The sequence below is a fragment of the Aphelocoma coerulescens genome, chromosome 3 (assembly GCF_041296385.1).
Source record: "Aphelocoma coerulescens isolate FSJ_1873_10779 chromosome 3, UR_Acoe_1.0, whole genome shotgun sequence".
NCBI classification, from domain to species: Eukaryota; Metazoa; Chordata; class Aves; order Passeriformes; family Corvidae; genus Aphelocoma; species Aphelocoma coerulescens.
Window position 1 is genome coordinate 30,686,523 of NC_091016.1, and position 23,770 is coordinate 30,710,292.

The window sequence follows — 23,770 nt, forward strand, 5'->3', positions numbered from 1 at the left end:
TCTCTTGCTTATTTTGTTTCAGAAATACGAGAAACCCAAATTTGTTCAGTGTTTGGCTTTCTTGGGAAATGGTGATGTGCTCACTGGAGACTCAGGTGGGATAATACTTATATGGGGCAAAACTACTGTAGAAGCTACTCCAGGAAAAGGAGCTAAAGGTAGGATATGTTTGGAGTTAATGACAGATTTTACATAGTCTGTAGAAGACAAACATTAAGGATGGCGTTAGGGAAGGAATAGAGAAACAGGTCTGACTCAGAGTATGCACTTCCTATCAGTAACAGGTGATACTAAAGTCCTGCAAGTCCTATGAATTTGCTGACTTAAGAGCAGTCTGGAGTTTCTTAATAATTAATGAGACTGTACATGAAATAAATGAAAACTACTTTATCTAAATGTTTTGCATTTTTAAAAAATGTGGTTAATCAGCTTTCCCTTAATCTGGTGATTTGAAAAAGGCTGTAGGGTCAGTCTGGGGATTCTGCAGGCTGCCTTTGCCTCTTAAGGCCTACATTGCACCATGCTTAGTCTCAGAGGAATACCATTAAGTAGTGGAGCTGACATTAGTAGGACCTGTATATGAAATACAATTACAGTGCTTAGTTTTATGAGTTGAATGACGTGAATAGCAGTTTCTGGTTTAGCAGACACTCAAATCTTGATATACTTTAAAAAAAAAAAAATTGAAATTTGAAATTAAAATAACTCTTTAGAGCAAAGCTTTTTTAAAAAAGAAAGGAAAATTATTTGTTACCCAACATATGCAGACCTGGCACAGTTGAGCCCTAAGGTAACTCATAAATTCAATGATAATTCATTTTACTTGGCAGCTATTTCAAACGCTCTGGTTTAAATTGGTATGCCAGGAAAACATTCATGTAAAAAGTACATTTTTAACAGTAAGTCTGATTTTGTAGGTAAATCTTTTTTTCATCTTTCAAGCTAACTGCAATGGAAAAGTAATTTAACAAATTATCTGATGTTTGATTTTTTTAATTTCTTGTGTAAAAATAACCTTTTTCCAGTATAATCCTAAGTGTTATCAAATAGAACATTTATTTATGTTGGCTTAACTAAATGTGGGGTTTTTAGTTGATTTGTCACATTAGATTGGTCACAGGGTTTGAGCTCATATCTCTTTCACAGTGTGAGAGCACGCTGATTTGAAGCAACTTTAGCCATAGGCAGAGTCAGCAAAGTTAAGCTCATATTTAGCTGGGTGGTGTTTTAGGCTTTTTCTGCGATTGCTGTTTGAAAATGTGCAGCACCAGAATCTTGTTTTGTTTGGGGTTTTTTTAATTACTTTCCAACAGCAGTTCGTGTGAAGACCCGATTAGGATGCAAAAGGCTTCTTTTGCTACTCTTGTTGTTTAATTTTTTCATCTCCTTCATTCTTCCAAGTATTTTCCTTTGGGTAGACTGCTGTCTTGATAGATGCCAAATGCTGGTTGTGCTATTTTTATGTGTGGCAACATCCAGCATTAGATATTAGGTTCATGCATTCTGGAAACCTTGCTATAAATAATTGGCTTTTTATTCCCAAAAGACTACAGACAACAAGTCTTTTAGTTTCTTTTAATAAAGTAGCATTGCTTCTTTTTTAATAATGACTTGCTAAATATTTTTGACTCTAAAAGACAGTTTCTCTTGCATCTGGAAAAACTGTGTTCCTTTGGAAAGTAGAGAAATGAAAGCATTTTCCCAATTGTTGGTTTTGCCTTCACATTTTGTGGGACAATCAATCTCAAAAAGGTTTTTCTTCAGAAAGCAGGCAGGCCCTTTGTTTTATCTTTTTATCTTGTAAGAAAACACTACCACCTTGTGTTTGCAATAATAAGAGCCTGACAGCCCAAATGTAATTATTTATTATACACTTATTTTGTTCCTCTGCCTAAAGGCAAAGCTTCTCATAAACCCTAGGTGAAAAAATGAGCAGTGTTCTTTTTTATCTTCTGTTTGTGCATATAGGAGTATACCAGATAAGCAGACAAATCAAAGCTCATGATGGCAGTGTGTTCACGCTCTGCCAAATGAGGAATGGAATGCTGCTAACTGGAGGTGGGAAAGACCGAAAGATCATCCTGTGGGATCATGATTTGAATCCTGAAAGGGAAATTGAGGTAAGAAAGCAAGAGTGACAAGGAAATTGCCTTGAGCAAGGTATTGGCTAGCAAGACAGAGCCTTCCCCACCCTTAGTAGTTAGGATGAAAGAATTCCTTCTGGTTTCTGTTTTTTAAGTGGGTCACAATGTTTTATTATAAAAGTGTTTAAATTTTAGCCTATAAATAAGCCTATATGAGGCTTCAGTTCTCCTGTGTTTAAATTGAACAGAAATTTTAAGGGTTTTCTTTCTTCAAAACCCTTCCTTAGTTGTTTTTTGGGTTTTTTTTTAATTCGTCCTGTTTGAGGGGATGTTTGAGGATATATCCCCTGTGTTTTTGTTAAGTTTACATGTCTGGTGAAAGACAATATCACCAGCATTTGAGGCTTTTAGTAGAATATTTGACATAAGGTAAACAAGTGGTAGGATACATATTGGAATTCTGTAATAATTAATTGTTAATAAGCTATGATGAGGAACTTCTTTTAAATTTATCCTAAACCAGGTGTTCAGTGAGTATGTCTGTTCAGTGAGTATGTCTGTTCTTTGTGATTTGACTATATGTCAGTGCTAGGTCAGTGGGGATGAACTGGAAAAAGTTGTGTATTTTGGATTCTAAAAAACTTTTTTCTTTTCCCTTATCTTGAAATAATGTGTTCTCCTTAAACAGTTCTTTAAACACTGGTTTACTTCACTTACCTATTGCCCATTTATAGCAGCATTTTTTTCTTAACACTTACATAAGTTCAGTCTAGAATTTGTTACTGACTTGAATCCAATGCTGACATTTAGAAAACATGGCTGAGAAAGTGAGCATTGACTATCATATACAATTCTTAGGCTTAAGTAACACACTCTGTTCATATCAGTGTCTGTTTCCCTTTTGTTAATAATGTTATGTTAAAGCTAATTTTTATGTTACCAGAACCCTGAGAGATTGATTTTTCTATTTTATGTGGCTAATATTAGTGTATTTTTTCAGATAAATCATTTAGAAAACAAACAATTGCACACTGTAAAATAAAGCAGTGTATTAGAAATCAAGCCTGCAATAAACAAAGTCATTAAAATTCAGAGTCATTGCTGACATAAGGCATATGAACATTTACTTCAGGCTAATCAGGAAACATTAAGAAAATCAGGAAGCATTTACTGTGTGCTACAAGTTTTTTCTTGTTTTTCAAAGTGTGTTTTGGAAAGTAAATAGTAACTGTGTATTATTCCTTTCCTTTTAAGATGAGTTGTAAGGCTGTGCAGTGCATTTGTTTAGTGAATTTGACACTTAAAAGCTTTGTAATATAAGTCGTAATTTTTTTTACTGAGTTTATTAAAATGACATAACTGTGATTGTCTTGGAATAAGATCTTCTTGTATGCCTGTACTGAACAAATAGATGAGGGAGGTTTCAGGTCATGCCCTGATTGATGTTATACATGATTGGCTTGTTCCTTTTTGCTGGGACAATGCCAGTTCTGGTGCTGTTGCTGGGCACTCTTTGTGGCCGCCAAAATTAGGCACCTATCAAGATGCCTGATGTGGTTTGACAGATGTTTCTTTTCCCAGGTTCCTGACCAGTATGGAACGATCAGAGCAGTAGCAGAAGGAAAAGCTGATCAATTTTTAGTGGGTACTTCGCGAAACTTTGTTTTGAGGGGAACATTTAACGATGGTTTCGTAGTAGAGGTACAGGTGAGCATAACTTGTTTTTTTAAACTATAACCCAAAAATGTAAAGGTTTTCTCTGCTGGTGTGTTATTTTGAGACTCTTCATTTTATTCATTGTTAAATCACATGTGGTTTCTTCCTAGGGACATACAGATGAACTCTGGGGACTGGCATCTCATCCTTTCAAAGACTTATTCTTAACATGTGCCCAAGATAGGCAAGTTTGTATGTGGAACTCTGTGGACCACACACTGGAATGGACCAGGCTGCTAGATGTATGTCAACCCTTTAATTTAAATATAAAGCTAGAAAGTAGGAAAAAGCATTCAGTTTCTGAAACACTCTTGTCCTGCCTGATTGCAAACAAAAATCCTATAGTTATGCTTTTAAAAGCAGCTATCTGGAAGCTTTGATAAACTTAACAAGGCTCATCAGGCATTGTGTAAGATGTAATCTGTTTACCATTGCTTGATGTTATTTTGACAAGCCAACTCAAATAAATCTTAGTCCTTTATTCTTATTACAGATTTTTTTTTTCGCCGTTATTCAAACAATCTGAAGAGGGTATCATAGATTTGGCTTTAGATGTCTTTTTGTTACTGTCATTCATTTCATAGTTTGGCTAGTTCTCTGCTAATACCCAAACAAAATTATTTTTACACAGAAATTTAGGCCTTTCACTCACAAGGTGGTCTTGCAGTGCATGTCACTGATGCACTGAGAGATGAGCTGTCTGAGGATTAGCGTGCTGCTAAGTGATTGGTTTTCCTGTGTCAGCTCAGCTCAGACTTTAGGATAGCTTTGGTGTAAGGAGCGTTTGGCCCTCAGTGGGGGAATAATGTGTGTGTGCCTCTCCATTCAGGAACCAGGGCACTGTGCAGATTTCCATCCCAGCGGAGCAGTGGTCGCCATAGGAACGCACTCGGGCAGGTAAGCCGCTTCCAGCTGAGCTGTGATGACAGGAGGTGTATAGGAGACAGTTTAATACAGTGCACCTTATAGTCGGAATTCATTTGCTTTTTATTCTTTCTGCTTGAGGTTGTGGAACCTAGAAAGCATGGCAGAAGGGGGAGAGCATCTTGTATGTGTTAGACGAAGACAGAAGAACTGTTTGATTATTGTTAAACTGGTTTGGTTTTTTAAGAACTCTTTAAATGAAAGCCCAGATCTTGATTTTTTTTTTTTTTTTTTAACCATTTTTTTTGCAGTGATTTCCATGAGAACTCCTTGTTGTCTTTTCCAAGTATCCTATATTTCAATGTTATGTGCATGTTACATTTCTTTGTAAGACAGGTACAGTACAGTTCTTGTCTTTCCCAGATCAAACACACTTGCAACCTTTTAAACTGAGGTGGAGAGGCAAGTGAACAGACTGGTATTTTCATTTTTGTGTACGACAGAGTTCAGCATGGCACATTGCTGCACTGAAGTGATACTGAACTGTCCCTGTTCTTCCTGAAGTCATCGTGCCTTTGCAAGCTCTCAAAGCACAAACTGAATAATTTTAACTTGGGCTTCTTACAGTGGGGGAAAAAAGTTATTTTATTTCATAGTCAAACTCTGGCTTGGTATCATCTCCCAGGAAGGGAGTACCAATGTACCAATTAAAAGAAAAAAACAGGATGTTCATAGCATTAGAAAGGTGAGAGGAACCCATATTAAATCTACTAGCATTTTTGTTCTGTTTTTCAGTTATGCCTCATGATTGACATCTTGATGATAAAATCATGTGCATGTAAGAAAATGGGAAATTTTTGTGTGTGTTTAATTTGCCAACTAGAAGGTTTTTATACCTAACCACATGCCTAAAAACCATTTGAAGTTTGGTTTTTAGAAACTGCTGAGCATACACAACACTCTTAAAATTTCCTGGAAAAAAGAAATGCTAAATATTTTTAGGGAGTTTTTTTCTCCAAGACGAAGATACAGTCTGCACTAAATTCATTAGGTATAGTATCAGGCTATAAAACCAAGTTTACCTTCTAGTAAAAACCTTGCTCAGCTCTTGTATATTTGATTACCACATTGAACCTTTCCATTTTACAATTATAAACGTTAAATTGAGCATGTGTTTCTATCTTCATTAAACAGAGTAGAAGATACAGGCCTAAGAGTACTTGAAACAGGGAAAAGAAGGTCAGGCTATGTTTCTTCAGAGTTTTCAGACATTTTTGAACTTACATTAAAGCACAGTCAAGGCCACATTGCATGGCCAGAGCATTCAGTCTGTTGCTTTTGGTTGACTTTTTTTCCCTCTCCTGGAGCATTTAGTGTTATATTTTAAGTTTGGTACATTCAGTTTAAATTCTTATTTTTAATTTACTTGAGGCAACCAGTTTATACTGTATTCAAGAAGTTTATGATGATGGCCTTGGGTTTTTTTTGGGTTTTCTTTACCCTCAGTAAAAAGGGTTTTTAAGCAGTTATATTTTCACCATTATTATTTTAGTGTGTTCTGAAATTGTATGATTCAATGATAGGTTTGAGATATACAAATGAAACTGAATTGAAGTGAGACCTTAGTAAGTTTATAAGTGGATGAGAAATAAATGGAGTTGAGTCAAGATAAACAAAACAGTTTTAAAATTACTGCCTACCCAGCAGCATCATGCAGTGCTTTCTGTGCCAGAAAATCTGGTCCAAGGGAGTTATTTCCCAAGGAATGAGGGCTGCATGATATATATCAATTAACATAGGAAAAAATAACCTCAAACCCATACCACATCTTTTAATAATTTTATTAATAGCCTAAAAATCTTAAAGCAAGTATTAAATGAGTCTGATCTATTTAGAACTCAGTAAACCCAAACCTTACATGTGTCTGTTACCATTCTAGAGCTGCTCAGCTTTCTGTGCAGAGGTCAGTGAGACAGGGGCAAGGAATGGAGCACTAAGAAAGTTGGGTTTGATGGTTAAAATTGTGACATCAAAAGAAAACTGAATTTTCTACCTTTTTTCCCATTCTTGTCTGTTGCTTCACAGTAGTGTGTCTTTTATCAAGCCAAGCATCAGGCTTTTGGTGGGTTTTTCAGATATCTCTTCCCATGATAAATGTTTTAGTATCATTTCCCCTTTTGGGCTGTCTGCAAAGGGTCTACTGCAGGTTTTGTTACCACTTCTTTAAATACCCACTGTGGACCTGATCATCAGTTGTTTGGGAGTACTAATTATTTTTGTGGATCCTGCTGCTTGCTGAAAAGGCACAGATGGAAAGCTAAAAAAGATTTTTTTCAAGACAGTATTCAGATCCTTCCAGTGGCACTATTTGCAGGGAAGTAGACCTTTCTGTGTCTAATCATGTAGACTATCTAGAGTACTAAGCATATTAGTATTCAAAGGCACTGTGGAAAAAAAGACTAACAAGATTCTAACAGAAGTGCTAACATTGGTAAGAAAACTGAAGGCTGAAGGGCCAGGTTAGTGTAAGCCAGAGCCACAAGGAGGTAAACCAGGCCTATAGAGCTACAGATTACCTGCTTTCCACTGGTTCTGTCTGTCTTGCACACAGATTATTCAGCAGTCCATGGCATGTGGGGTTGGGGTGTTTTTATGGTTGTTCTGTTTGATTTCTTTCATGTGGTTCTCTAACCACAAGCTGGTTTTAAGCCATTGGGACCAGGCTGCTTTCCAGATGCCTAGCTGTCGGACACTGGAAGAGCACAAGCTGGAATCTCATCCCCACCCATGGAAAGCAATGCGTGATGTTGTTCCTGGAGTTCATTTTACAGCTTTGTCATGGGATAAATGGTCCTAGGTTTAGCAATGTTCCACTGAGTTCACTATGAGACACAGGAATTCCCTTGCTCGTTTCCACAGTGGGTGAACTTGCCATTTGCCATTAGGGATAGAAACCTGCCTGTGGCATATGTACATGGCTGTGAGACCAGAGGTTTGGAGCAAAGAGATTAAATTCTGAGTACAGCTTCAATGTATTCAGCCATATTGACACCTGGTTTTGTGATCTGCGTGTATGAATGCATCTTTTTATTAAATTGTCATTGTCTCTGTGTTGCTAATGTTCACTGTATTCAGGAGTTAGGTGGGCATCAGACCCATGGCAAAATGCTCAGGTTCTGTTGATCTCGCACATCTTGCTGTCCATTTTGGTCTGTGTGCCAGTAAGTTTTTGTAAGCATCTGTGGGTGTTTCATGTGTGCCTCATAAGTAATAAACTGCAGGTTAAAAGTTATTGTTAAATAATAAAAAATGCAATTAATTACCTTAGTAATCATCCAAGCAAGAAATAGAAAATAAAATGCTAGTTTATGAACCATCAAATTCTAGTGAATGGTTGGTTATTCCTTCTTACGTTAATAAAATTATTCATATAAATGAAAAGGATTGAGAGAAAAATACCAGACTAGAATATAATTTGTGTTTACAATGAGTATGGAAATGTTTTCCACTTCCATCTGCTACTTCTATTTTTTTTTTAACTTTGCTTTATGAAAATTGAAAGATCAGTTTTTATATCAAAACTTCAAGATAGGGAAGAAGTAGAATGAAATTCAGCTGTAGGCTGAACGATGATAAGATGCAGTCATATTATTTGTTTGGTGGCATGTTTATCATCCAGTGGACATTTTGGTGATTATTACAGTGTTCAGGGAAGGGATAAAAATTGAATGGTATTTACAATCTTTTATGTATTGTTTACTGAAACTTGTATTGCTTTGTGAACCAGAAAAGTGTTCCATTAAAAACAGATGTTCTCTCTGCTGCCCTTGAGGGTCTACCATAAGAAGATGAAGGCAGGCAGTGATTATGGCTCTTTTGTTTGTTTTTGGTTTTTTTTTGTTTAGTGGAAGTGGTACTTACTGGAATTCTCCTCTCTCTAGGTGGTTTGTTTTGGATGCAGAAACGAGGGATCTGGTTTCCATACACACTGATGGCAACGAACAGCTTTCAGTGATGCGCTACTCAGTAGGTAGGCAGACTTGTACAGTCAGAGTAATTCTGATAAACCAGATGGATGTTCTGTTAAGTGGTGGTAAACTAGTCACCAGGCATTAGAAAAGGCACAGCTTTGAAAAAATGATTTCAGATGCTTAATATGTAACTGAGGATTTGCTTGCAGATTTGTTTGTGTGGGCTAAATCCTGGAATTTTGTAACTGCAAGCATCACCATCACCTTTCTCAGCCTTTTCTTCATGTTAAACTCTGCTGTTATTATAAATGTTAGCTTTGCTCCCCCCAAAGAAAAAGTTCTCAACTAAATGGTTGACAGGTTAACAGAAAGGTCTGTAAAAAGCTTAATATTTCAGTGAAACTTTAATATCCTTCTCAGTTAATTTTCAAATTTATTAGTGCAAACCCATAAAACTAAGTTTGTGTCTGTCTGAAAGTCAGAGCTGTTTGTCAAGTGTTTGCTCTGGGATTACATGGAGTCCAAACCACTGTTGAGTCTCCTCTTTAGATGTGACATGACAAATCAGCAGAGGCTGACTCCTTTCTGTTAAAACAGGATGGAAGAACACCCTTGTAAATCTTTTTCTTGTTTGCTTTTGGCTCGCATGCCATATCAGTGAGCAAAATGTTCCTCTGCTGCTGCCACATGTGCCAAGCACAGCAATTTATTTTAAATCACTGATGTTCATTGACACTAGAAGTGTTTGATTGTAATTTATGGCAGCTCTTGTCCACATACATTTTTTAAAAGGAGACAAAGTAGAATAGAAAAATGCTTATAATGTTTGAATGTTCCACATCTTTAGACATTTAGAGCTGATTTATATGCAGTCCACACCTCCAAAGTTAAGCTATCCATAGAGTAAATACTCTTCTGCATTTTTATGATACATAAAACTCAAGTCTGCCTGTTGTCAACAGCTTTCAGAAATCTGGTGCAGTCTGAGGGTTTATATCCTGTCCACTGAACACTTACTCTAAAAAACAGCAGAAGTGAAAGAACTTGTCCAAAACACATACCCACAAAGTAAACAGATACAGCTGAAAAGCAATGTAGTGTAAACAGCTATGAATCCTTCAGTACAATTCATAAGGAGTAGTTTAACTGAGACTGTTGTCTTAGCAATAAACCTGAAACAATTAAACTTCACAAGGCAAACATTCTATTTATTTATATCAAATATTCTGTGTTGTAGATGGCACCTTACTTGCAGTTGGATCCCACGACAACTTTATTTACCTCTACGTAGTAACAGAAAATGGAAGAAAGTATAGCAGATATGGAAAATGCACTGTAAGTTTTGGAGCATGTATAATCATTTACATGATCATTGCCTCGTGTGCATGCATTTTGATGCTACACATACATTTAGATGTTAAGCAGTGAAAACTCTCTCCAGATTGATGTTTTTCCCTTTTGGTTATATGTCCTACTAGGGGTATTTTCAGCATTTGATTGATTTTAAACTTCAGTCTCTGATGGGTGCTGCAGCTCTTAGTGTGCCGTGATTGCTTTTGCATCAGATATGACTAATTTATCAGACTATTGCCTTTTTTCTCTGAAATGGGAAATTAGCAGTAAGATGGAGAAATGCCTTGTACCTATATGCTGCAACTTGTTCAAGGAAAATACTACATTTGTTTGGGGATATTCTCCTCCTATTGGTACTTTCTGAACCAACATAATATTAGGGTGGTGTAATTGCATTAGAATGTGTAGTCTTGGAGGCTGCAAATATACACTGTTTCCAGTTGTAATTCTTACTACAAAATTTGAACTTGAGGGATATGGCCCAGGGTAAATAGATCTAAGTGTAGCACAGGTAATGGAGTTTGTTATTATTGTTACACTTGGAGGAGGTTGTTTGAGTGCTAAAAAGACATACTGTTTTTTTTCCATAGGTGTTTAGTTATCTAACATTCTGGCCTTAAGTTCAGCCATCTCTTTAGGTTAGTAGAAATATTTACATAACAAAAAAGTGAAACTTAATGGGATTTGCAAATTATATCGTAAGAATAGGTTCACCTTTGAAGTGTGACACACGTTGCTAGAGCACTGGGGTCGGAGCAGCCTGTGTGCAGCTGTTGTGGGGGCATAAGGCTGCCAGGGCAGGCAGCAGCACTGGGTTTGCCCTTTCCCTGCCTGAGCTCACGCAGTGGGGAAAGGGCAGAGCCCACAGGGAGCTCAGACCTGGGCCCCAGTAGGGCTGGTGGGGATGGCAGTGGATGTCTGCACCTCGGAACAGCATTTCACCTCATCACTTATTTTTTTAACCACAGAATATAAAATCACTTGGAGATAGCTAATCCTAACATAATAATATTTAGCTTGCTATGTATTTCAAGGTCACTGTGAGTTTTTTGAAGACATATAAGATCATTTATTTCTATGTATTATGCATGTGGAGAGAGCATATTGCAATTTAAACCAGCATCTGTATGTCCCTCTATCCCATTGCCTTGGCAGGAAAGGGGTTTGTAAAAACTGGTGTGGGAGAACTGAGCATTGTTATACCCAGGCAGAAGTGTCCAGGCTTCAGAGCAGATTTCTGTTATCGTTCTCCTTTCAGTGTGAGTGACTGCAAGTAGAATACAGAATCAGCAGCATGGTTAGTGTCGGAGCTGAGCTCCCTGCCCCTCCCAGCCAGTGCAGAAGGCAGCCACGTGGAGCTGCCTGGAGCTCACTGCGAGGCTGGTGATCCCATTTTGCTTGCCCTGCGCCTCCCCTGTGCTCCCTGCCAGCATCCTGGCGGGTCCATACCAGCTTGATGCTAAGCAGGGAGACAACCAGGCATGCTCAGGACCCGGAGCACTCTCCTGGCACTGCATCCTTCTGGCATTCTGTCATTCAGTAGCCTCACGGGTGACCTCCAGATAGTATGACTCAGTCCTCCTGGTAGTCAACTTCTGGTTGTTTCTTCCAGCTTGAATACATTATTTGAATTCTTTCAGAAGGATTTTATCTACTGAACCAGCATTAGCTGGTGCATAAGGGCTGTATGCCCACTGTTAGGTTTAAATCCTCTCTCAGTCACAACCAGGCATTCTGCTGCTGCTGGAGAGGCAAATCTGTGACCTGTGGGCCTGCTTCCAAGGTGAGGGATAGTGTTGGCTATGATCAGAACTTCAGATGAGCCAAAACAACCATTTTGACTAGTGCAGCTGTTTTTTGAGGGCTCCAGCTATGCAGTCAGCAGTGTGAGGGTATGGGCTGGGGCTGAACTTGCAGCGTGTCAGCAGTTCCCGGTAGCTGGTGCTCTCTCCTTTTGCCTTGCATCAGAGATATCTTAGCAAAAGAGGAGTAAGTGCTGTGCATCTACTCAGAGGGCTGTGGGGTGAAAGCCACACAGGCAGCCACTCTGAAGTACTTGGTACACTGGATTTAACCTGAAATAATCAGTGTGCCTGTTCTAGAGGCTGCAGGCATTTTGAACTTTGCAGCACTGAAGTCTGAAACAGATAAACACTACCAATGGAGGAAAGAGTTTCCATTTAGTCAGATAGTTTTCTTAGCTGGTGATAATATGAATAATTGCATTCATTGTATATAAAGGTACAGAAAAGGAGAGAGTAAAATGTTGCCTTATTGGTGGGCAGCTGCCAAAGAAAGATTTTAATAGAAAACAGGATCCTCCTACTGAAAATATGATAACAATGTTGTGTTCCAGTTCATCATTTGGTGATCACTTGACTGAAGGGATTTTGCAGCCTGGAGCCCCCTGGGCAATTGCTTTGTTCCTTCCCCCCACTGCCGCCCCCAGGAATTTTAACAGCTGCCAAATGTCTGGCAGGATTTAGTAAATGACTGACCAATTCTTTTCCATGTTGGAGTTCGATTGCAAATTGGAAGGCTTGGAAAATAAGGGGGGGAGAGGAAAATCCTAGCCAATTGTGCACTTCTTTTTTTTAATATCAGGTTTGCATGTCAGTATCACGTGTCTCACCCTTGACTGCAAACCAGTTATGTCAATACACAATTCCTCTGCTTGAGGCTGAGGCTACCTCATAAGTAAACAAATCATAAAGGCCAGTTTTTCTCCTAAATGTTTTTGCAGTCTCTCACAGAGTATCTGGGACCAGGGAGATGGGACATGGGTGTATTTCTCCATGTAATTCTGGAAGCAATCAGGATCTCTTAGAGTTCTCTGAGGAAGAAGTTGGTATGGTGGATGGCACAGCAGCCAGGGCAGAGCTTCTTCATGGCCCTGGCGTGGCTGCTGCAGGCTGGGCCAAGAGACCCTGTGGGGGTTGAGGGACACCTTGTTCATAATGCCCACTGATGGAAGGCCATGGATTGACATCTGTCAGTCCAGAAAGTGGCAGTTTGCTGCCTGGCAGAATGACTGAAGGGGAGAAAACGATGGTCTTACAAGGGGAAAAGGAGCAGAAGAAGAAGAAACAGAAGGGTGGAAGAGGAAGAGTGACATGGACATTACTTTTATTAATTTGCTACACATGATGCCTACCTTTTATCAATTTGTGGCTTCTCTGGAGCCTTTTGTAGCTTGATTATTACTATTATTATTACTCTTACTTCCTTCAAAAAACTTTTGGGCACAGAAAAAATACTCTGTCCAGCTGCATTTGTCATCTTCCTCAAAACCAAAGCGGGGTGTTTAACCTTCAGTGTGCTCTTGATGGTGATAACTAAACAACTAGACCAAAGGGTTTTGATTCTTAATATAGATGATCCAGTGCCTGTAGGGCAGACACCTTTCAAAGCTGGTGCTAACATGGTGCAGTGTAAAAAGCACAGCAGAAACTTTCACCAAGCTTAGAAGTGTATTCTTGTAACACCAGTCCCTGATCTTGTACTTCTGCATGGTGGTTGTTAACCAAGGTATCCTAAGGTTTTAGGATGAGCAAGGGTTATTTGCCTGAGTGTGCATTTAATGGAAGTTGTTTTAAATGGATAGAGAAAAAAAAGTCCTATCTGTCACTATTTTGTTAGGATCTAAAACTGATCCTGTGCAAGTTACTTGCTTTTCTCAATTAGCAGCAATGTCTATGTTCCTAATTCCAGTATAAATTGGAGTTCATCTGTAGTTTAGCATCATGCCTTCTAGGAGTAAATCATTCTGGAGTCCAGGAGGGCCGGGATTTACAAGGGAGGGTGGCAGAGGCACGATGCCCAGCCTGCGTTTGTTTAGCTGTTAGCCAGTGTGGCACTGTGAGTAAGGAGCCTTTAAAGGAGCACAAGTGAATTGCAGCAGACCTGGAGTGGGTGGGAAGGTGATTTTTTTTGCTGTTAGCTGTCCCATCTGTGGGTGCAACTTCTGCTTCACTTTAAATTAAAATCAAGTGTTTCACACTGATGTTACTGCATTCTTCTTCAGGGACATTCCAGCTATATTACACACCTTGACTGGTCCCCGGACAACAAGTATATAATGTCAAACTCAGGAGACTATGAAATACTATACTGTAAGTATGAAATTAAGTACACTGGAAACAGAAATATGTATTAGCTGTCAGAGTATTTAGAAAAGTGGGTTTGATCAGGACTGTACAAAATGCTTACTGACAAAGGGACTGATTTGAACTTGTGTAACCTGATACCTTGATGTTATTCAGAGCTGTGTATTACCTAATGGCAATGCCAAATATAGCTTACTTCTTTACAAGGTCATAAATCAGTTTAACAGCGTAGAATTTACAGAACAAGTGGCTCTACGACTTGATGTTGGCCAAAAGTTCTGTAGATTGAAAATAATATATACAGTTGTCTAATTAGTGTCAACAATACCAGTTATTTTGGGGGAATAAAATCGGTGGGCCTGTGCCACAGTTCTCTTCTGGGGTTTCTTGTTTGAAACTTTGTCTTGGCTGCTGGTGGTGGAAACTAAGAAAAGCAGTAATGAGTTTAATGAGTTAGTGGTAATAATGTTTTTGTGTTTGTCTTTTTTTAATATGTGAAAATATGAATATAACAGATAGTGGTTATGCCAGAAGTTCAACCTGAGTAGTGCATGTCAGTCTGCTTTTAAATTGGTTTTTTTTTTTTTACTCTTGTATTCCTATGGCTTTAACTAGATCCAAGAGGATTGTAGTATTTTCCCTGTACAGGCAAGAATAGCCAGCAGTTTAAATGTCTGTCACCTTAACATGGTTTTTCTGCCTACTTAGGTTTCAAACCTAGATAGTGCAGTCTATCAAAAGGAAGTGTTGGTGCCTATAATTTTATGTATAGGGAAGGAAAGAACCGTGACCCATTATTACTGGCTTGGTGTATTGCAAGACAACCCTTCCTTTTCTAGTTAAAAGTTGAAAAGCAGTCTAAGGCTTCTCTGGCTGTAGTTACTCACTGTTTTAAAAGCACAGCTTCCTGAATGATTTATTGAATTTTAGCACATCAGTGGAGCTGGTAGGAAGAAGAAATTATTATATTAAAGACTCTATTAAAGCATTCTGTAGAGTTAGTAGCAGAGTACTTAAATTGCAGGGAAAAGTGTTTTTGAGGTTATGCTATCAAAAGAAGGAAATGAGAAGTAAATATGACTCATAAAAACCAAGTAAAGCTTCAAGTATCTGGAGTTTGATAAAAGTGCTGGTCTGTCTTCACTCCTACAATGTAATTCCAGGTTGGATTTTAGATGCATTTATTTTCTCCATTAGCATCTCTTCAAAGAGCACATATGTAAATAAAATTTTGCATTGCATAACTCATCATTCACTTTTTTTTTACAGGGGACATTCCAAGTGGCTGTAAGCTAATCAGGAATCGTTCTGACTGTAAGGATATAGATTGGACAACATACACTTGTGTGCTAGGCTTCCAGGTGTTTGGTAAGCACTGTTTAACTTACTTTTAAGCTACTAACTATGCTGTTGTGTTTGTTTGCTTCAGTTTGTCGTTAGAGGTACACTGTTAATGATTATTAAGGGATGGTGCTGAGATCACAGACCAAAGTGACTGACCACAATATTTGTCTGTGATAAAGTGCACCAAGTGTTCTATAGACAATGTACAATTGATTTCTGTTTAGTTCTTGAAGTTTGGGGATTGACTCTCCCACAGTCATTTTAGGCTACCAGTGTTGGAGGCGCTGAAGCAAAAAGCTTTTATGGCACGTGTGCATTCTCCTTTGCTTACCTTGTTTTTGGACAGGAGCAAGAGTGTATGAGTGTAGGTTATAGTTCATAACTTGAAATCATGACAGCACTTTGATACCTGTAGTCAAAGGTGAGTAATATACTCTGTTTTTAAAGAGTAAAAATGCTTTAAACAGACTTTTACCTAGTAGTTTATTTTTAAAATGTACAAACACAATTTACAAAGCTGACAGATCTGGTTTTAATAGTACTGTTTTAGACTGTGGCAAAACAGTTCAAATTGCTTTTGCTGAAGGCAGCTCTGTTGGCCATAAATGAGGACCCCCTCTGTGAGGGGTTTAAAAGTAAGGTTCAGCCTCCCAGTGAAGTTTTGTGATCAGGGTGCTGAACATCTCTTCCACTACTGAGATCAGGCACCTGCCTCTGTTCTTCATGTCAATGGAAATACCAAAAGTGAATTAGCAAATCCTTTAGAGGTGAGGATTGGGTCTACAAATCTTCTCTTCACAGCTACTAGGAGTTCAACTTTGTATACCAGTTTACATGTAGGGTGGAAGAAAATTAGTGAAGTGTGAATCCTTTCTGTAGCTTCTGACCCCTCTCGTGCATGTTCAAGGGCAAGGATTGAAGTTGGTGTGAGGGCTAACACTGGCACACTTGTGTGGCGTATTGGTTGGGTGGAGGGCATTTGTTGCTTAATAACCAGGCATGATTTCCATTTTGGATACCAAAGATCTGAGACAGAGTAGGAAAAATAAAGTGGTCAGAGAAGGAAGCTGACTAGTTGATAGACTGCATAAATATTTCTGAGTTCTTTGGAGCTTGGTAGGTAGCAGAAATAAACAGGAGCATGCTCTTTCTGGAGCTGAGTACTGTTGCTTATTGATAGTTTGATGAAAATATTGGCTTCCATTAGCCTGAGAACTGTGAACCAGACTGTGTGTTTGTAGGTGTTTTTATTCAGTGTGTCTGGGTGAAGTAGAAGGTGGGTGGGTGTATCCTCCTCATGCTCTGTTCATGTTAGCCTAGGCTAACAAGGAATTGGACCACAGCAGTCATTTCTTCACTGGCTTTGCTACTGTGACTGAAATAATAGTGCAGCACAAAAGCCTTTTTTAAAATGGAGTATCAGAAGATTCAGGAGATGCCACAGAAAGTGAAAAGCAAAACTGATGCTAATATGATGTACTTCTACAGGGGCAAGGAAAACACTTTGTAAGGACTGCATATTCCTTCTGGAACAGGCTTGGAGCTGAAACATTTTACAGTCTTTTGCAGAGTACTTAAATCTACCAGAAACATGGAGGTAGCGCACTCTGTTACAGCTGAACTTTTACCACTACATTTGGTGGTAGAGCATAATCCCTGGGCTTTCCCAGAAGTGTTCTTTACTCCTGACATGAGAAGGTGAGGTGTGGGAGTGCAGAAAGAGTTTGGTTTCACATCTAGACCACTGGCTTTGTCTTTTTAACAGCTGTTAGATAGAAGCTGCTATTACTGACTGGGGCCAGGCTGAACATGAACAGCTCCCATAACCACTGTTTTGAAAACCCATTTTAATTTTGCTTTTAGAAAGTGGATAAGTCTCCTGATCCTGTCTGCATTCTCTTTTGGATTAATACAAACTTTAACCACTCTGAATTAAGTTTTTAATTAGTCTCAACTGGTCTCAAAATCTTTGGTGTGCCAGAGGACCTGGGAATGAAGTAGATAAAGCTGATAGTGTGATGGTATTCTGGGCAGAACAGAATATATTTAAACTTCCTAGCCAAGATTCATCACGCCCTAATTTTATACTGTCTGTTTGTCTGACACCCTTTGCAGAATCTTAAAATTTTGGTTTTGCCTCAGACAAAAGGAAGTATTTTCCCATTAAATCAGACAGTGCAGCTAAGCCAACCTTTCAGGTATTTGCTAGTCTGGCTTTGACCCAAGGGTCAGCTGGCTCAGGGATCCAGGCAAGCCAGGGGCTGCTCACTGATATTCAGGAGAGAAGGGAGAGAGGGTTAAGTTTGTGGGATCTAGGCTTTGGTGGGGGGTATGTGTTCCACAATTCAGCTCTGTGGGTAGCTTACCATAGGACCAGGCATCACACTGTTGTCAGCAGAAGGAAGAGGATGGAAGAGTGGGGTTTGGATGAGCATAGCATCCCTCCTTCTGGCAGTTGCTATTACTATCAGCTCAGCAGTATCAGCACTCTGCACCCCAAACACTTGAAGTCACTCTCTGGTTTGCTGCACATTTCCCACAGTTTTGTCTGAACAGATTCTTTTGAGAGGCTTACTGCTGTCTAGCAGAATTTATTAAAATTGAAGTGCTGCTTTCGTGCCTTATGATAAAGTCCTATTATTTGGGGGGTTTTGTTATTTTTACAGTTATTAAGAATTTTTGCAGTTATATTAAGAACTCAAGACTCAGCCATATTAATGTCTTGGATTTTTTTCTTGTTTGTCTGATGCATTGAAAGCAAATCCTGCTGTCATGACAAAAGGTTGCCTTACCTTTGGAGTTGCTAAAGGACTTTGTGAACATAAAAGATGCTTAATAAAAGCTTCAATCTTGAATATTAGTCCTTTTAATCTTAAATTAAAAAGAAGAGGAAATTAAAAATAAGAGGAAATTGCATAGTTCTTTGTCAAAGTCTGCCTAAAGGTGGTACCTGAAACTTCAGGCATTTATTACTCCCACATGATGACAGTACTTCATATATAGAATGAATGAGGAAAGGTAAAATTCATTCATGTTGAACTACTTGAAAATTCTTAAATAGTATATCTTTTTCACTTTGATTTCATTGATGTGAGAACACTAAAATGTTTCTGAATACTTTCCTTAGCACTTCAAGTCTTTATGTAGTAAATTACTGACAGTGTAGCTTACTGGCATTGTAACAAGTTTAACAACAACAATTTTGCCTTTGTTATTCTTCAGAGAAAATAAAGTTCTTACTCCACCCACTGAAGAATGGGAAAAAACAGCTTTAAAGTTAAACGCTATTTGCCATTTTGCTTAAAAACAAGAAGATAAGGCAATTCTGAGTTGGCTTTTTGTGCTGTATAATACAGTAGACAGCATATGGTTTTTATTTTACTGAAGTCAGTGGCTGTAAGGGAGGAAAAGGTATTTTCATATCTGATACTCAACATCCCTCTTGGTCAATTGGATACACAGTTTTTAAGGGTGGGGGTGAAAAATGAGAGGGGAAAACTCCTCCTAACTCCTAGACCTAATCAGAAACCCAAGTCTGAGCTTAAAAACATGGTACCTTTGGCATAAATTAATATCTTAAAATCCCTTGCTTACCTTTTGTTCAGCTTTCCTTCCAGATGTGAATTGTCTGTTTTGTTATGGGAATCTCTAAGGTCTTTATGTTTTATTAAAAAAATTTTGTTAAGACTCTCCCCTATACCAAATTTGATCAGTGTTTTTCATCTAGGAAACATTGTTATTCTTTTGTCTAGACATATCTGTGTCATTCTTTTGATTTAAAACCAGACTGAATTGTACTTAAGCACTTGACAGTACTTACATCTATGAAACTTGCATGGGCTGGGTTTCTTTGCAGAGTATCATCAATCAGTTGTCTTCTTTGGTTACACAAATACTAAGATTTAAAATATAAGAAGTGAAATGAATTAAACCAGAGAAGAAACCAGTAGAACCATAATGTGCAGTACGTGGGTTTGTCCCATGCTTCAGCATCACTGCTGCTTTTAAAATGTCTGTGCATGAATGACAGTATTAAGAGTTACCAGTTTAAGCAGCAAACTTAATCTAAAGATAAAGTTTAAACAAGACTGAGGTTTTGAAGAGGAAACATATCTTAAGCTCAAGATATTATCCTGGCTGAAACTCAGGATTTGGGAGAACAAGGGGGGGGAAGCAGCATTAGACTAACAAAATATTAATGACATTTAATGCAATGTACATTCCATTTTCCAGCAGAATTTCTGTCTTACCTTTTGTTCATCTTGCCTTTTCTCACAGCTTTATAGGTTTTATTTTTGTTCATGAATTACCTGTTGATTTGTTTCCAAAACCACCATTACTGAATATCTGCTGTACTCTTTTCTAGGAGTTTGGCCTGAAGGATCAGATGGGACAGACATAAATGCCCTTGTCAGATCCCATAACCGAAAAGTGATAGCAGTTGCTGATGATTTTTGTAAGGTCCATCTCTTTCAGTATCCCTGTTCCAAGCCAAAGGTAAGTCTAGATCAGTCTAGTCCAGGTGCTTGTTTACACTGCCTGAAGCTTTCCTTGCTTCCAGCACAATTGTTTTGGAACCTGGCAGGCAAATACTCCTTTTATATCCAAGAACCCCCATTAATTTTACATATAAAATAGAAAGTGTAAAACAATATAAATATAAAACAATATACCTAACAGTGAAGTGTCAATAGTTATCCTTAAATTCTGGAGAGGAGGCTTGATGCTTTGTTTGCTGGCCTTAGTGTTAGGTCCATTACTTTTTCTATAAAGATCTAAATCTGTTCCAAGTTGCAAAGAGGAGGGGAAGTATTGCGGTGAAAAATCTAATATAAATATAATTCTTTACTCTTTTGTGAACTAAGATCTCTCTTGAAGGGCTAAGCAATAGTATTAGTAGTTTTAAATTTCTGTATCATGGATCTCTTCTAGTCAACATGTGATTTATCTTTCTGCTTGTTTTCAATAGGCCCCGAGTCACAAATACAGTGCTCACAGTAGTCATGTGACAAATGTCAGCTTCACTCATAGCGACGGTCACTTGATTTCAACTGGAGGGAAAGACATGAGTATAATTCAGTGGAAACTTGTGGAGAAGGTAACTCTGCCACCAAATGACATTGTCCTGGATATTGGTGCCACCAAAGTGCCCATCCCTGCCAGTGAGAACGCTGTGCAGTCTCCTGCACACCTCCCACAGCCTTTTAACGAAATGAACCAAAATGAAAGCGTAACTGGCAGCTCTCCGGCTTCCTTGGAAAGCAACTTGGAGCAGTCTGTGGAGCACAGCGAGGAGCAGAGCGAGGAGCACAGCGAGGGGAGCAGTCTGGATCCTGCTGAGCCAAGCTATGAGGAGCCCTCCAACGAGCTGAGCGAGGAGCACAGCGAGTCCACGCTCACGGAAGAGCAGCAGGATAACTCACCGGTGTCTTAGTGCTCCCAGCTCAGGCGGTTGTTCTTTTCCCTTGGTGTGCGTGCTTTCATTACAAGGGCGAGGGTTCAAATAGGGAAGAGTAGCTGAGATTCATGACCACTCCAGATTTTGAGTTTCAGTGAGATTTTTAGTCTGAGCTTCAGTTCAAATGTGTGGAACCATCCCAAGGGCCTGGCTTGATGGTCTGTAGCAAGATCTGGTCGCAGTTAGTAGTGGACATTACCATAGATCCATTTCAATTTCAGTTCTGAAATTGCTGTCAGGAAGTGGCATGAAATACATACTGGAAAAAAGGTTAGCTCTGAGAATTAGCTGAAGTAGACCACCTTAACTATGTGAAAGTGCTTTCTAGAAGAACTGAGCTGATGGGGAGCGCTGAGCTGTTCCAGCTGGGAAGCACTGTGCTGCTTTTTCCAGGTGCAAAGACAAACAGAATGAAAAAACCAACCAAAAAGCTCTTTGTAGGGCTGTTTTCCTTTGTTTTTTCTTGAGAAAAATAGAGGAAAAATAATGTAACAATGCCACATGTATGGCGATGCCTTCTTGATCTAACACATATGCAATTTTCTAACACTACTAATTCCTCGTGGAGTCTGGATGTGTTCAAAGTTAGTCTGCCCTGGGTGCTGCTAGTTCTGAGGCAAATCCTGTCCAGGAATGGTGTCGGCTATTCCATTTTCACAGACTCTTTAGTAGCAGACTAACCAAATACCGGTGTTTCACTTTTCATGACCTGAAAGTTGACTTAAACTATAGGACATAATTGTCTCTTTAAAGAATTGCTTACCTAGAGAGTTGGAAACTTGAGAGAATCTGTACAGTGACTTTGATGTGAACAGCAGAAGAAGCATGACAAGAACACAGAAGTCAGATGGGCTCCAGAGTTAAACTTTAAGCCTTCAAGCAGAACTTGCTCCATCCCTAGTATGAAAAATATAAATACAGTTAACTTAAATTATTAAATTGGTGCTTAGAATTAGTAGGTTGATAATTTTTTTCTTCTGAATTTTTAGAAGTAATTCTTAAGAATCATTAAACTGCAGTCTTTACTTTCTGTTTTTTCCCGTCTCCTTTAGCAGTTGTGATATAAGCATACAGTAATTTAGATGATGATGATGATGTGATTTTTTTGTTTTCCCTAGACTTGCTGATCTATTGTTTTTGTGATTTGATTTCCACCCCACCCCACCCCTGCCCGGGTTGCTCTAAGCCATGCAGCTCTCATGTGGCTATACCTGGCCAGTTACGGGATATCTTGGCATTTGTTATGCATTTGGAAAGTACTTTTTTTACGAAGTTTGTCAGATAGCTACATTTTTTTCTTAAGTGCATACATTTCCTACTTTAAAAAAGATATAGATTTACTGGCAGATATCCATTTCCTATGTACTTGTTTATATTTTGATTACATAGAATTTTCTTTTTTAACTTGCTGCATTGTGCTGGTATTTTAGTTCTTAGTTAGAATATCATGTTTAGAAACTTTGGATGAGTTCATAAGTCTTAATTGTGCAAGCGTTTACGTGATTGTGCCATTCCAAAGTGCATCAAAACTGTCATTCCCTTACTAGTATCTTCTCAGGAGAAATGCTACAGATCAGGTATTTAGTCATCATTTGGAAAGACAAAAACAAATGGACTCCCAAAGGACATTTAGAACATTTATATATAAAATATATAAATATATATATACACACACATATATATATAGAAAAAAAATATCCTCTTGTTTACAACAGTTCCAGAGAACCTCAAAGTAGTTCCCTTCAGATGGAGGGAGATATGGATTCCAAGCAACCCATCTGTTTAAACTGTGCTCTGTACATAGAGTTTTACTGGAGAGCTCTAGTATGCCTGACTTGCAAATTTGCCAAATAGCAGCAGTGGAAGATAAAGTTCATCAGCTCATCAAAGTTCTTGGTTACAAAAATGAGGAATATGCTGTAGGTTTAGAAAATAATTTTAGTAAAGGAGAGAGGATAGTAGAGCTAACGAGGCACAGAGAGCTCTCTGTCATTTTTATGAACTCCACATAAGCGACACATTTCTCTTTGGAACATCTGTCACCTGGGGTTGCCATGTAAGTGAGAGTTAGAGTTGTGATATTCTTGTGTAGTTCAGAAGACTCTACTAATATGCAAAAAGCCTTACAGCTTTCAATTGCTGGCAACTACTGTTTAACAAATAATTAAATCTGTGATAATGGATGGAAATGGGTGGGATTATGTAACTGTAGATGTTTTAGAAAAATAATTGTGAATGAATTATGATTAAGAGTGTTTCATGTGAAGATGTTTGAGCCATTTCTATCTATCATGCATTCCTGTCTCAAGGCAGAAAACTTTGAAGATTAAAAAAAATAAAATAATCAAAATAAAATATTGCAGTGTCTTTCTCCATATCTGTTCTGGTTCCTTCTGCACGTAAAATGGATGCTGTCATCACAGTTGCTCTCTGGGTCTGTGATTTTGAAAGAACTTTCTCAATTTGTGCTTTTTGATAACCTCCCAGACTGTCTAAAATTAAGTTAACTCAGCATCATGAACAGTGTTGGCAGACCTGAATATTACTGTTGTTTATGACTCAAAAGTTCTATGACGTTTCCCCTTTCCATTTTCAATGAACAGCTTACTGGCATTATCCTTCTGTAGCTAATTGATGATGGCAGAATGTTGCAAATAGGTTTTTGTCCTGCTGCAAAGTGCAGTCTGCCTTCCAGGGTTCTGCCCAGAAGATTTCTTCTGGAAGTCATGAGGGAAGTACAAGCTTATTTTGGCCATAATGTATTAAACGCCACAATGTTTCCCCGTTCCTCATAGCCTCTGTTGAGCTGCAGACGCAGAAGGTCACAATATGCTGAATGTATTCCTTGTGAGAGATTCTGTCTTTTCAAAAGCA

General features: G+C 38.5%; 1 protein-coding gene across 8 annotated transcripts in view; it reads left to right on the forward strand.

Annotated features, from left to right (window-relative positions):
* The window catches only part of EML4 (EMAP like 4), a 150,249-nt gene extending 126,998 nt beyond the window's left edge, over positions 1-23,251 (forward strand). For all 8 annotated transcript variants that reach the window (XM_069009684.1, XM_069009682.1, XM_069009683.1 and 5 more), the window contains 11 exons: positions 23-158; positions 1,969-2,120; positions 3,666-3,791; positions 3,911-4,042; positions 4,630-4,697; positions 8,606-8,694; positions 9,873-9,970; positions 14,013-14,100; positions 15,364-15,462; positions 19,805-19,935; positions 20,408-23,251. In XM_069009684.1, the coding sequence (XP_068865785.1) occupies positions 23-158; positions 1,969-2,120; positions 3,666-3,791; positions 3,911-4,042; positions 4,630-4,697; positions 8,606-8,694; positions 9,873-9,970; positions 14,013-14,100; positions 15,364-15,462; positions 19,805-19,935; positions 20,408-20,872 (1,584 nt within the window). In that variant the 3' untranslated portion in view covers positions 20,873-23,251. The remainder of the gene's footprint in view (positions 1-22; positions 159-1,968; positions 2,121-3,665; positions 3,792-3,910; positions 4,043-4,629; positions 4,698-8,605; positions 8,695-9,872; positions 9,971-14,012; positions 14,101-15,363; positions 15,463-19,804; positions 19,936-20,407) is intronic.
* The last annotated feature ends 519 nt before the right edge of the window (positions 23,252-23,770 follow it).